The 13,626-nt window shown below is 41.4% G+C and overlaps 1 protein-coding gene across 1 annotated transcript in view; it reads right to left on the reverse strand.

The window, feature by feature from the left end:
* Positions 1 to 13,626, reverse strand: part of cubn (cubilin (intrinsic factor-cobalamin receptor)) — a gene marked incomplete at both ends in the record, with an annotated part of 170,486 nt that overhangs the window by 100,785 nt on the left and 56,075 nt on the right. Inside the window, 5 exons of the mRNA XM_080489418.1 lie at positions 734 to 918; positions 1,025 to 1,181; positions 4,229 to 4,410; positions 4,807 to 4,967; positions 13,041 to 13,227. Coding sequence (XP_080345544.1) covers positions 734 to 918; positions 1,025 to 1,181; positions 4,229 to 4,410; positions 4,807 to 4,967; positions 13,041 to 13,227 — 872 coding nt within the window. The remainder of the gene's footprint in view (positions 1 to 733; positions 919 to 1,024; positions 1,182 to 4,228; positions 4,411 to 4,806; positions 4,968 to 13,040; positions 13,228 to 13,626) is intronic.

Genomic DNA, 13,626 nt, shown 5'->3' on the forward strand with positions numbered 1-13,626 from the left:
ATGTTGGAGAAGGAATCACAGTAAGAACGTTTGCATTTGTTTTCAAACAAGTAAACTGATTTCTATGGAAAGTGATATAAGAAATGTAATGAGGATCAGTTAAAAGCTTTAAGACAGACTATGACACTTGAGTGTAACAAATTCAATCATTTCTTTTTTAATTAAAATTGGAAGCTCAGGACTGCTGCTTTGCCTGAGGGGGTTTTAGTTAGTTTACTGTGTATTTACAATTATTCAATCTATGGAAAAACATTTAGGAACTTTAGGGACCAACTAGTCGGAATTTTAAGCAAAAATTTGTACTTTAACAACCTCGGTGAGGAAACACAAAAATGTTCAGCAAACACTACTGTCCAATAAATAAATAAACAAATAAACAAATAAATAAACATGCAATGATTTGTGTTTATCTTAAAGACATTCCGAAGTAGTTCTTGTACTTTATACCACTTTGCAGCAACCAAACAATGATGAAGTGTTGAAATGTAATTCAAATGTGTTTCTATTCAGCTGGAGTGAAAGATGTTTGGAGAAAGTTCAGGGAGTCGCATGGCAGTGTGGCAGGAGTTTCCCCTGCAGCCTACAAGCAGTCTACCTTGTCCCGGGTGCATTTGGTCCTCACTTACTGTCAGTTGTACACAGAATGAGACAGATTGTGGAGAGCTGATGGGGTTTGGTTTTTAATACAGGACGAGCATGACGGGGTTGTGTCTTCAGTTGTGTCTGCGTGTACCTTCATGTAGTCAAAGGAACAAAAGGTTGAGCTCTCCATTTGGAAGGCAGCAAAGGTGTAGCTGATGGTGTTTCCTGCGGTGGCCTGGATGGTCCAGCTGCACATGGAGTTTACTGGATAGTCACTGGGAAAGTTCAGAGACTCAATCACTCCCCGATGTGCCACGATTTGCATGTTGTTACATCCTGAAATCAAACACAACAAACAATACATGTTAAAAACTATCTTTTTTTCAGGACAGTGTTTGTGAGTGAGACCCCAGTGACGCTCTGGAATCGTGTGTTTCCATACTGGTGGCGTACGAAGCGATGAAGCCTCCCGTGTTGACGTTGTTGTCTGTGCGAAGTTTGATGTACAGCTGATTGTTGGAAGAGTGGATGACACTTGGTGGTTGACTCCCACACAGTCTCACCAGTTGTGGGGCGTTGCTGTCGTTTCCATCGTATACCTACAAGAAAAGACTTTCAGCTTGTCCCAAAGTCTCCTATTAAAATAACACGAGTTAAAATACATACTGTATGTCTTTTTTTAACTTTATGAGAGATGAGATTATCTATGGATTAGTTTACACTGTTCAGACAAAATCAGAGGTCCAGCGTTGCGAGTGTGGCCAAAGTCACTGAAATGGAAACATTCTTTGGGGTGAAAACTAGGGATGCACCGATAACACTTTTTAAAGGACGAGTACAAATAATAACCTTTACTTGTTGATACAGAGTACCAATATCAGTACTTATTAAATGCAATTAAGCCTATTTTGTACTCCATACAAAGACGATATGTGAAGGTTCTGCATTGCCATGAACAACCTCCACCCAGCCTCTGCACACCTCCACCCAGCCTCTGCACACCTCCACCCAGCCTCTGCGTCGACACGATGCACACCTCCGACAGCCTGACACTCTACGGCAGTGGTTCTCCACTGGTGGGTGGCGAGGCCCTTTCCAGTGAGTCCTGGGCCTTTGCCCCGCCCCAACAAATATAAAAGAAAAACATTCAATCCAACGGGGCACGTTGTAGTTTCTCTCCTCAACTGTAGGTGGCAGTAAATATCAGCAGCGAGACACTGGCCTTTGCTGCAGAAGAAGCAGCGTGTTTTGATTTGGTCACAAAGCAACATGGCGAAACGCAAGTACGACTGTGAGTACCTAAAGTCTGGATCTTCTTACATCGAGGACAAAGACGTCCAAAAGCCTCAGTGTGTTTTGAGCAGCGAGGTGCTGGCAGGTCAAAGCATGAAGGAAACAAAGCACTATTCTCTGAAAGAAAAACCTGATGATTACTTTTGAAGACGGCTTGAAGACCTGAGGACGCCCTAAAAGTGTCTTACTTCTACATGCGCGAAACAAGATAATGCACTCCGGGCATCTGACTTGGTGGCACATCGTGATGCAAAGTTGAGGAAACCCCATACTGTCGCTCAGGACAGAATTTTACCTGCAGCTATTGACTTGATAGAAGAGGTGATGGATCAATCCGCCGCAGATAAACTAAAAGCTACACCCCCGTCTAATGACACCATAAGCAGGCGAATTGAAGACATGTCACATGATCTCAAACTACAGACCACAGCTCCACTCCAGAAAGCGGCCATGTTGACAAACAATGGACGAATCGACAGACATATCCAGCAAGGCAGTTTTGATTGTTTACATGAGGCCGTGGACCTGTACCTGAGCTCCATGTCCTCAAGCTGGGACATGTGTGTTGGCCTCACAACTGATGGAGAAGCCACTAAGACGGGGACAACTCTGGAGTAGAGAATAGAATACTGGAGAACCTCCCAGGCCAACCTGGAACCATTGTTCTTTTGCATCAGGACCATAAAAGATGTGATTCAAGTGGGAAACTACGTCGAGCCGAGTGCAAAGATCAGCCGATGTTTTCAAAAACTCTGCCAGGAGCTTGGAAGTGACCATTTAGTGCATCATGCTGAAGCACGTCGGCTCCAGGGGAACGGAGTCTGGTTTTATCAACTACGAGCTGAAATTGCTGCATTTCTCACTCCGAACAACTCGCAGAGCAAGTTGCATAGCTTGCTGATACTTCTGAACATCTGAACAAGTTGAATGTGTCTGTACAAGGAAGGAGGCACGATTTACTTGATGCTTTCAAAAAGAAGATCTCTCTGTGGATAAGCCATGTGTCAAACAAACCACTGGACATGTGTCCCAGTGCTTGCTACGAGGCACAGCAATTGGACACGGTGAGGAAAAAGACAATTATGAAAACAATCACGACACATCTGAATAAACTTTGAGTGGCTCAAACTTTCCTGAGAAAGAGCCTGAGAGCGACTGGGTGCGCCACCCGTTTGGACCCAACATTGAAAGCGTCTTGTGGCCGAGCAGTGAAGACTGTCAGCTTGTGGAGCTCTCCTGTGACCGTACACTCACAAAGAAACTCACAGACGTGAGCCTTTCCCAGGTTTGATGCAACTTTGTGATGAGAGAGTGGCTGCTCATCCCTTCCATTGCTGGTGGAGCAGGAAAACTCCTCCACACATTCAGCACCACCTCCCTCTGTGAATGTGGCTTCTCAGCACTCGTTCAGCTGAACACAAAATACCTCAATACAGTGGACATTCAGCAGGACCAGGAGTCGCTTTGTCAACGATACAGCCCGATATTGAGACTCTCTGAACAGCTTTCCCTTTAAGAACCGGCTTTATGAGACTGTTTGTCTCAAAGCTGGATGTTCCTCCACTGCTGGCACTTCAGACCCAAGTGAAGAAAGACTTGATTCTTTTGCTTCAAAGCAAAATGTTCTTTCTTGTTTTCTGTTGTTCTGATCTGAGCTTTACTTTATCGTTTATCTAATGACTTGTTACAAGATAATCTATTTCATTGTTTTGAATTGCACTTTTAGAAAGTGATATTTTAAAAAACATATTGCTGCTTGTTTTTGAGTTGTTATTTAGAATCTCTATCCAGGATTAAAGGTTTGCACTGAAACCTTTTTTCATCGATACATTTGAGACGTTGAAAAAAAACATTTGAGACACTTGTCATTTCAAGTTGATGGTCGGTCCTGAAGACAGACCAGTTGAGAACCACTGCTCTACAGTATGCATGGCGCAGTGTGTACTGCACTCTGCACCATGCATACTGCGTGCCGCCACACGCTCCAGCGCACTGTTTAATGAGCGTATCATTCATGCTTGCGGGCGACGCTGCCGACTCATGACATCACGTATTACTCTCCTGCTTGTATGAGAACGAGTACACCGTGCAGTATTTGTATCGGTACATCCCAAGGGAAACTACATAGGAAACCTAAATCTAAATTGTATGTCTGGTGCACATGATTGTCCGGCCACACATTTAGGAATCGAACACTTTGTCCGGCATTCATCTCTAAACGTAACAACACTGTCCACAGCAAAGCAGCAGCAGCAGTTCCCAGCTCTGGAATCACTTCTCTGTGAGTACTTTAGTGATTCACAACCATTAAATCATTGAACAATGGCACACTGCACCAATATCTAGTACTCACAGCCAAATAATCGAGAGAGCAGCTTGAACTGGACTCCAGATGGAAATCGGGGAAAGAGAGTTGGAGTTGGCTTCCCTGGCTGGTCCTGATCTTCCAGTAACATTCAGCGTTAGGGTGGTAAGGTAGGGGGTAGTTGGGGGAGGAGAAGCCTCCAACTGCAGTTGTCAGCGTCCCACCACAACCTTAGAGAAAATGAGTCAATAAAAGAGCACATACATTCAGCAGACAAACCAGTGGATGCAAATGAACTTTGTTCATCAAATTCCACAGATGAATGATCACAATACATTTATTTAACAAGACAAGAACCTCAGAAGCAGAAATGTGAGTTAACCACAGGAGAGCTGACCAAAGAAAACCAGGACTTCTGAAAACATTCATTAATTTAAATCACTGAAATTTCTCAGAAACATTTATGTTTCACCCTCTCCTGCTGCTCAGGTGGATAGGTGGATTTCTCTCTGCAAAAGTGGCTTCAGGTATTAAGGTCTTTCTTGCTATGCAAATAAAAAGAAATTGAACCGAACAGCCGGTCAGTACTCGGACCACCCAGTACTGCTCATTTAGGAACTCCTCACCAGTTTGTGTTCCATCCCAGTGAGCCATGAATCCACCGAATGAAATTGTACTATCGGAGCGGAATCGAACCCACAGACGGTTGCTATGGGACACGATGAGCTGAGGTCTCTGCTCGCCACAAAAGTGGCCAATCAGTGGAGACGTCTCAAAGCCTCCATCCCTGCACACGACAGAGGAAGACTGAATGAATTCACTTTTCACTTTGAACATGTAAGGATTAAAATCATTAATGTGCCTGTATATTTAACTCATAAACCAATCATTCAGAACATGTAATTACACTGTTAGATTTACATTTGGTTATTAGCACTAAATTACTGTAAGTGACAGATTACTGAAAGTAATAAATTACTGGAAGTAATTCATAAAGAATTGAAAATAATAATTCGAATCAATTATCATTTACTCATTTATAATTATAGTAAGTAATATATGAATTGTTTAAGGTTAGTAAACCATTACAAATTCTTCATAATTTATAAATTTTTTAATTTATTAATTTATTTCCACATATCACATTTCAAACATTTCATTTTGTACAATCACATGCAAAACCAAAATCCCTATACACACACACACACAGACACACACACACAGACACACACACACACACACACACACACACACACACACACACACAGACACACACACACACACACACACATCTATAAATATATACACCATTTGATGATGATAAATAATTAAATTATATCTTACGAAATATATATTCATATAAAATGTATAATCTATGTTTAAGTATACCCAAACATACTTATCAACATACATACATATGCACACATGATTAACATGCCTGAAAAGGGGTTTGAAGAAGTAAACGTGTCAAGTTCTACCTATTCTCCAATATCTAATAGTTATTATTATATAATCATCTTTCTGCATTAAGAATAGTTAGTATTATATGTGTAAATAAAACAGGAAGAATGTTATCTGATATAGAAGACTTGTATATATACAAATACAATATACACACATATACATATTTACCATATAGATTTAAATTATTAATTGAAACAAATCTTTCACTGATAAGTTATTAATTGCGGGGCACCACCGGGGATCAGGGACTAATAACCACACTATCAGTATCAGCTGAAAGAATTTTCTGAAGTTTGTTAATATTTATTTACAAGAAATCAGCTTAAGTCAGGAGATAAAAGAGAATGTGTGAAATCTGAGCACGGACTGTTACAACCAACTGTCACAACAAATGAACAATAACTACCAGAAATCATTCAAATTAGCATTTATTAAAAAAATTTATCTATTTACAAATTATTCATTTACAAACCGACACATCTAACAAGCAAACGTATAACCCAAAGATTTAATTGATCAACAGCCCAAACTATAAAATAAAACTATAATGAAAAGAACCAGCCCAAACTATAAAGAAAAGCCAGCAGATGGCACTTTGTAATGGTGCAGTACATGCAGGGGTGCACATGTGGATGTACGTGTGCGTGTGTAGGCGCGTGTCGGCCATCCGCGGATGTGCACGGGCAAATCATGAAGTGAAGGAATATGAACTGGAAGCAATTTAACCAAATTGCAGTGTCGCGGCCACCGGGTGTGGGTGAGACTCGTGTGGGTGAGACTGGTGTGGGTGAGACTCACGTGGGTGAGACTGGTGTGGGTGAGACTCGTGTGGGTGAGACTGGTGTGGGTGAGACTCGTGTGGGTGAGACTGGTGTGGGTGAGACTCACGTGGGTGAGACTGGTGTGGGTGAGACTCGTGTGGGTGAGACTGGTGTGGGTGAGACTGGTGTGGGTGAGACTGGTGTGGGTGAGACTGGTGTGGGACTAGTGTGGGTTAACAGCAGAGGAAGAGAGGAATGGAGGAACGCTGACTTTCAGGACGCCGTGAGCCCGTCGGAGTAGCAGAAGGTAATATTTGCTTTCTGTTGTACGAGAGTCTTGACTAGAGTATTGCAGCTATATGCAGTGATGTACGTGAACAAAACTTTGATGCACGGTGCAGAACAAAGTCCGAGACACATCCGTCCTTAGCTCGATAACCATATGTAAGAAAATAACAATAGGAACATGAGGGCCAACATGAGGGGTGTGGCCTTTGTTGGGACGGCAGGTTTGATTCATGGATTTTGTGGTACAGGCTTGTAAAAGAGTACTCAGGCTGCAGTACTTTGTATTCAGAGAAGTATGTGCTCTGGGCTTTGTTGTCTGAAGCCATGAGCTCAGGTCCCAACAACAGCGTATCCTGGACTTTAATTTGCACCAGGTTAAAATTTGAATTGGTCAACTAAATCAACTGACCTAAATCCTGCTGATGCAGCAAAACATTAGTTAAGTGTTGATAATCCAGGTCCATCAGCTGCTGGTCCAGAAGCTTTCAGGCTATGATTAGCATTGGTGGTTTTCTTCATCAGGGTAACGGTTTCTTTTCTCCCTCACAGTTTGAATTCTTTCTCTCGTCTGGTTTTCTGTTTTACTTTAAATTCTGCTGTGGACAATTTTCTTTCTGGGGACATTTCTCTTGCTCTGTCAGTCAGATGCAGTCCGGAGGTCTTCCTGTAGCCTGTAGTTGCTTTATGGTGTCATACAGTGACATCCAGTGGCCATGCATGGTATGTCAAGTATATTTCGGTATATTAGTTGCAAATCACATCACCAGCCCATCAAAGCTGCAAAGCTCACTACAACACCAGAGGTGTGGTGGGACTCATCCCCCACAGAGACGAGTCAGCGTACAAGCAGGACGTGGAGGACCTGCCTGATCCTCAATATAAAGACCAAGGAGGTGGCTGTGGATTCCATCATCAGGTGTGCCCTGGAATATAATCTAATGTCACCTGATTGTTCTGCTCTCCGCCAGGCTCGTCTGCAGACTGTGGCAGGTCGTGGGTGTATCCATATTCCACTCTGAGCTCACTTCCTTAACGTTCCATAACGTAACGATCCACAACGTTCCATAATGTAACATAACGTTCCATAATTTAACATAACGTTCCATATTGTAACATAACATTCCATAACATTCCATAGTGTAACGATCCATAACGTTCCATAATGTTCTTAACGTAACAATCCACAACGTTCCATAATGTAACATAACGTTCCATAATTTAACATAACGTTCCATATTGTAACACAACGTTCCATAACGTAACGATCCACAACGTTCCATAATGTAACATAACGTTCCATAATTTAACATAACGTTCCATATTGTAACATAACGTTCCATATTGTAACATAACATTCCATAACATTCCATAGTGTAACGATCCATAACGTTCCATAATGTTCTTAACGTAACGATCCACAACGTTCCATAATGTAACATAACGTTCCATAATTTAACATAACGTTCCATATTGTAACACAACGTTCCATAACGTAACGATCCACAACGTTCCATAATGTAACATAACGTTCCATAATTTAACATAACGTTCCATATTGTAACATAACATTCCATAGTGTAACGATCCATAACGTTCCATAATGTTCTTAACGTAACGATCCACAACGTTCCATAATGTAACATAACGTTCCATAATGTAACATAACGTTCCATAATTTAACATAACGTTCCATATTGTAACACAACGTTCCATAACGTAACGATCCACAACGTTCCATAATGTAACATAACGTTCCATAATTTAACATAACGTTCCATATTGTAACATAACGTTCCATAACATTCCATAGTGTAACGATCCATAACGTTCCATAATGTTCTTAACGTAACAATCCACAACGTTCCATAATGTAACATAACGTTCCATAATATAACATAACGACCCATAGCATTCCATAGCGTAACGATCCATAACGTTCCATAACGTTCCATAATGTAACGTAAGGTAACATAACATTCCATAATGTAACATAACATTCCACAATGTAACATAACGACCCATAACATTCCATAGCGTAACGATCTATAACGTTCCATAACAATCCATAACGTTCCATAACGTAATGTAACATAACGTTCCATAATTTAACATAACGTTCCATATTGTAACACAACGTTCCATAACGTAACGTTCCATAACGTAACGTTCCATAACGTAACGATCCACAACGTTCCATAATGTAACATAACGTTCCATAATTTAACATAACGTTCCATATTGTAACATAACGTTCCATAACATTCCATAGTGTAACGATCCATAACGTTCCATAACATTCTTAACGTAACAATCCACAACGTTCCATAATGTAACATAACGTTCCATAATATAACATAACGACCCATAGCATTCCATAGCGTAACGATCCATAACGTTCCATAACATTCCATAATGTAACATAACGTTCCATAATGTAACATAACGACCCATAACATTCCATAGCGTAACGATCTATAACGTTCCATAACAATCCATAACGTTCCATAACGTAACGTAACATAATGTTCCATAACATAACGATCCATAACATTCCATAACATTCCATAAGGATCCATAAAGTTCCATAACGATCCATAACATTCCATAACGTAACATAACGTAACATAATGTTCCATAACGTTCGATAACATTCCATAACGATCCATAATGTAACATAATGTAACATAGCATTCCATAACGTTGCATAACATTCCATAACGATCCATAAAGTAACATAACGTAACATAGCATTCCATAACGTTCCATAATGTAACATAACGTAACATAACATTCCATAACATAACGTAACATAACATTCCATAACGTTCCATAACATTCCATAAATTAACATAACGTTCCATAACATAACGTTCCATAACATAACGTTCCATAACATAACGATCCATAACGTTCTATAACATTCCATAACGATCTATAACGTTCCATAACGATCCATAAAGTTCCATAACGATCCATAACATTCAATAATGTAAGATAAAGTAACATAACGCTCCATAACATAATGATCCATAACATTCCATAAAATTCCATAACGTTCCATAACATAACGATCCATAAAGTTCCATAACGATCCAGAACGTTCAATAATGTAAGATAATGTAACATAACGCTCCATAACATAACGCTCCATAACATAACGCTCCATAACATTCCATAACGTAACGATCCATAATGTAACATAACATTCCATAACAATCCATAACGTTCCATTATGATCCATAAAGTTCCATAACGATCCATAACATTCCATACCGTAACATAACGTTCCATACCGCAACATAACATTCCATAACATAACATTGCATAACGTAACAATCCATAATGTAACATAACGATCCATAACGTTCCATAATGTAACATAACGTAATGTAATGTGAGTTTCCATAACGTTCCGTAACATTCCATATTGTAACATAACGTTCCATAGCGTTCCATTATGTAACATAGCGATGCATAACCTTACGTAACATCACATAACATTCCATAATGTAACGTAACATAGCGTTCCATAATGTTCTATAACATAACATAACGTAACATAACGTTCCATAACATTCCATAACATTCCATAACGTTCCATAACGTAATGTAACATAGCGTTCCATAACGTAACATAACGTTCCATAACGTAACATAAAATTCAATAATGTAACATAACATAACATAACATAATATAACATAACATAACATAACGTTCCATAATGTTCCATAACATTCCATAACGTGACGTAACATAACGTTCCATAACATAACATAACAATCCATAACATTCCATCACGTTCCATAATGATCCATAAAGTTCCATAATGATCCATAAAGTTCCATAACGATCCATAACATTCCATAACGATCCATAACATTCCATAACGTAACATAACGTTCCATAACATTCCATAATGATCCATGACGTAACATAATGTAACATAACATTCCATAACGTTCCATACCGTAACATAACATTCCATAACATAACATTCCATAACATAACGTTCCATAACATAACGTTCCATAACATAACGTTCCATAACATAACGATCCATAACATTCCATAACGATTCATAACGTTCCATAACGTTCCATAACGATCCATAACGTTCAATAACATAACGTAACGATTCATAACATTCCATAATATAATGATCCATAATGTAACATAACATTCCATAACGTTCCATAACGTAACATAATGATCCATAGCGTTCCATTATGTAACATAGTGATGCATAATGTTACATAACATCACATAACGTTCCATAACGTAACGTAATGATCCATAGTGTTCCATAACATAACATAATGTAATTTAAGATTCCATAACAATCCATAACGTTACACAACATAACATAATGTAATGTTCCATAACGTTCCATAACGTAACGTAACGATCCAGAAACTATCTCCACCTCTGCTGCCCGGCGTTCTCCACCTTTCCTAAAGTAGTTTCTGTTTCACTTCAGGAGTTCTGAGCCTCTGGATCTTTATTTTATTTAAACTGTGATTGTTCAGACGGGAGACGGAGGATCTCCTCACACAAGAACCCAGTAGCTCTGGAGCAGGAGCAGTCGGCAGCGCACAGGTCGAGCGGTCACAAAATTCGGGCTGCGTGCGGTGGACCGCAGAGGGGCCACAGCGGGGCCGAACAGGGGCCGCAGAGGGGCCGCAGAGGGGCCGCAGAGGGGCCGCAGCGGGGCCGCAGCGGGGCCGAACAGGGGCCGCAGAGGGGCCGCAGAGGGGCCGCAGAGGGGCCGCAGAGGGGCCGCAGAGGGGCCGCAGCGGTCCCTGCACAAAGGGGCGGATGATGGTTTTGACACCACTGCGCACACGCGCCTTGCGGAGAGCATGAAATGGCCTCAAGTGAGCAGTGAGCGAAGTGTAGTGACGGGCAGAACAATGAAATGTTCTTCCAGCAGAGGGCAGTGTATCAGCGCCAAACATGACTATGCACTTCCTGCAGCTGGACACGTCATGCTTCGAGTGAGACAGTGCAGGTAAGAAGGATGGATAAATATTTGAAAAGGAAAAGTGCTCAATTTGACCAGGGTCCTGGAAATTCCAACCCAGATGAAGGTCCTAGTATGAGTACTGGTCAGAAGAAAGTACTTCTAAAATGGTGAGCTCAGGACATTACAAGTTATCCTGCCTTTAGATTTACTTTTACCCTGGAACCGAGCACATCCATTCTGCTCTGCCTGCTGTGGGGGGATGGTTCTGAGTAAACCTAAACAGCGTCACTTCAAAACAAGAACACGGAACATTTTGTCCAGCTGTGTGACCAGACTGGGGAACAGGCAGCGTTATGGAGCAAAGCCACCACAACGGGTAGAAAAGCTCTTAAAGCGAGCGGCCAAGTGTCTGAACGCCTCGTCAAATCCCAACAGCCCCACCCGGGGGCAGACAGTCATAATGCCTGCCTGCTAAAAGATCTGAAAAGAGAAGTAGCCCAAGTTCCTCCATCAAACAAAACAATCTCCAGACGAGTTCCTGACATGAGAAGATTGTTTTGGGAAAGTTGCACATCAGAGGTAAACTTGCTTTGCAACTCGATGAATCTTGGGATATCAGAGCGCATGCGCTTGTAGACGGAGACACCATCAGACTCTGTGTTCTGGAAGGAAGTGCCAGAACAACAGGAGAGGAAATGTCTGGGGTTGTGTAGAGAACCTTGAACCAGGAGGACTAAAGGGAGTAAGTGTTTGACCGAAGGAGCAGCGGCCATGCTGCGGCATACCAAACCGCGCTCCTGCACTGGAAGATGTTCGCATGATAAACTTTGTGAAGACGAGACTGTAAAAAGTCTCGTGTTGGAGTCATTGTGTGAGGGAATGTGGGCGGAGCATAAAGTCTATAGAGTTTTAACTGGGGTTCTGAGCTGTGGGAAGAACGATGACGCCAAGTTGCTCTCAAATGATGAGTCATGTGGAAGACCAAACACATTCAGACTGCCTGACTGCGTTCCACCGAGTATTACTGTAGTACTGCCATGTCAGGAGTTATGAGTTGCTGTTTTCATTCCCACGGTTAGAATGTTGACAGGCTTACTGATAAACACCTAAACCTTCATGTACTGGTACTTCTTTAATCCCGCTAGTCAAAATGAGGATTTATATAGTTATATATAAAGTTATATATAGTTATATATAAAGTACACATGAAGTCAGGACAAACACATTTATTGACTTCTAGTGTCAAACCATGCCCCAGAATCACTCAGAAATAAATATTACAACATTAGAATCACTAATCTCTTCTTCAAGCGTGCGTCGTTTTCTTTGGCATCGGCAGAAATGTAGTGGTTGTACATTGTCTGTGCTAAAGTCCTTCCTTACCTGATCTCCACGAAGTCCAGGCTGCAGGGCGGAATCCCCTCCAGATGGAACTCTGTAAAGTTCAACATGATCTGCATGTTGACCTGCACAATGATCTTAAAGATGCAGTCTCTGCTGTTTGGGTAGTGGCCGGGGTAGTTCGGAGAAAAGAATGAGCCTGTAGGAGAGGTGAAGGTCTGGCCACAGTCTGGTGAGAGAACAGAGACAAAGACAGATCAGGCTTTATTATTAGGGTCTGTGCACCGGGTGGGCTGAAGACCCGAATGAAATGCAATTCATTATTATTAGGGTCCGAAAGTGCAATGATCCTATTGTAATGCAAGGAATTATTAGGGACCGAGCCTGGAAGGATCCTGGAGGAAAGGATCCTGGAGGAAAGGATCCTGGAGGAAAGGATCCTGGAGGAAAAGAACCTGGAAGAAAGGATCCTTGAGGAAAGGAACCTGGAGGAAAGGATCCTGGAGGAAAGGATCCTGGAGGAAAGGATCCCGGAGGAAAGGATCCTTGAGGAAAGGATCCTGGAGGAAAGGATCCTGGAGGAAAGGATCCTGGAGGAAAGGATCCCGGAGGAAAGGATCCTTGAGGA

Source organism: Lipophrys pholis, assembly GCF_963383615.2.
Source record: "Lipophrys pholis genome assembly, chromosome: 20".
In the NCBI taxonomy this organism is placed as follows: Eukaryota; Metazoa; Chordata; class Actinopteri; order Blenniiformes; family Blenniidae; genus Lipophrys; species Lipophrys pholis.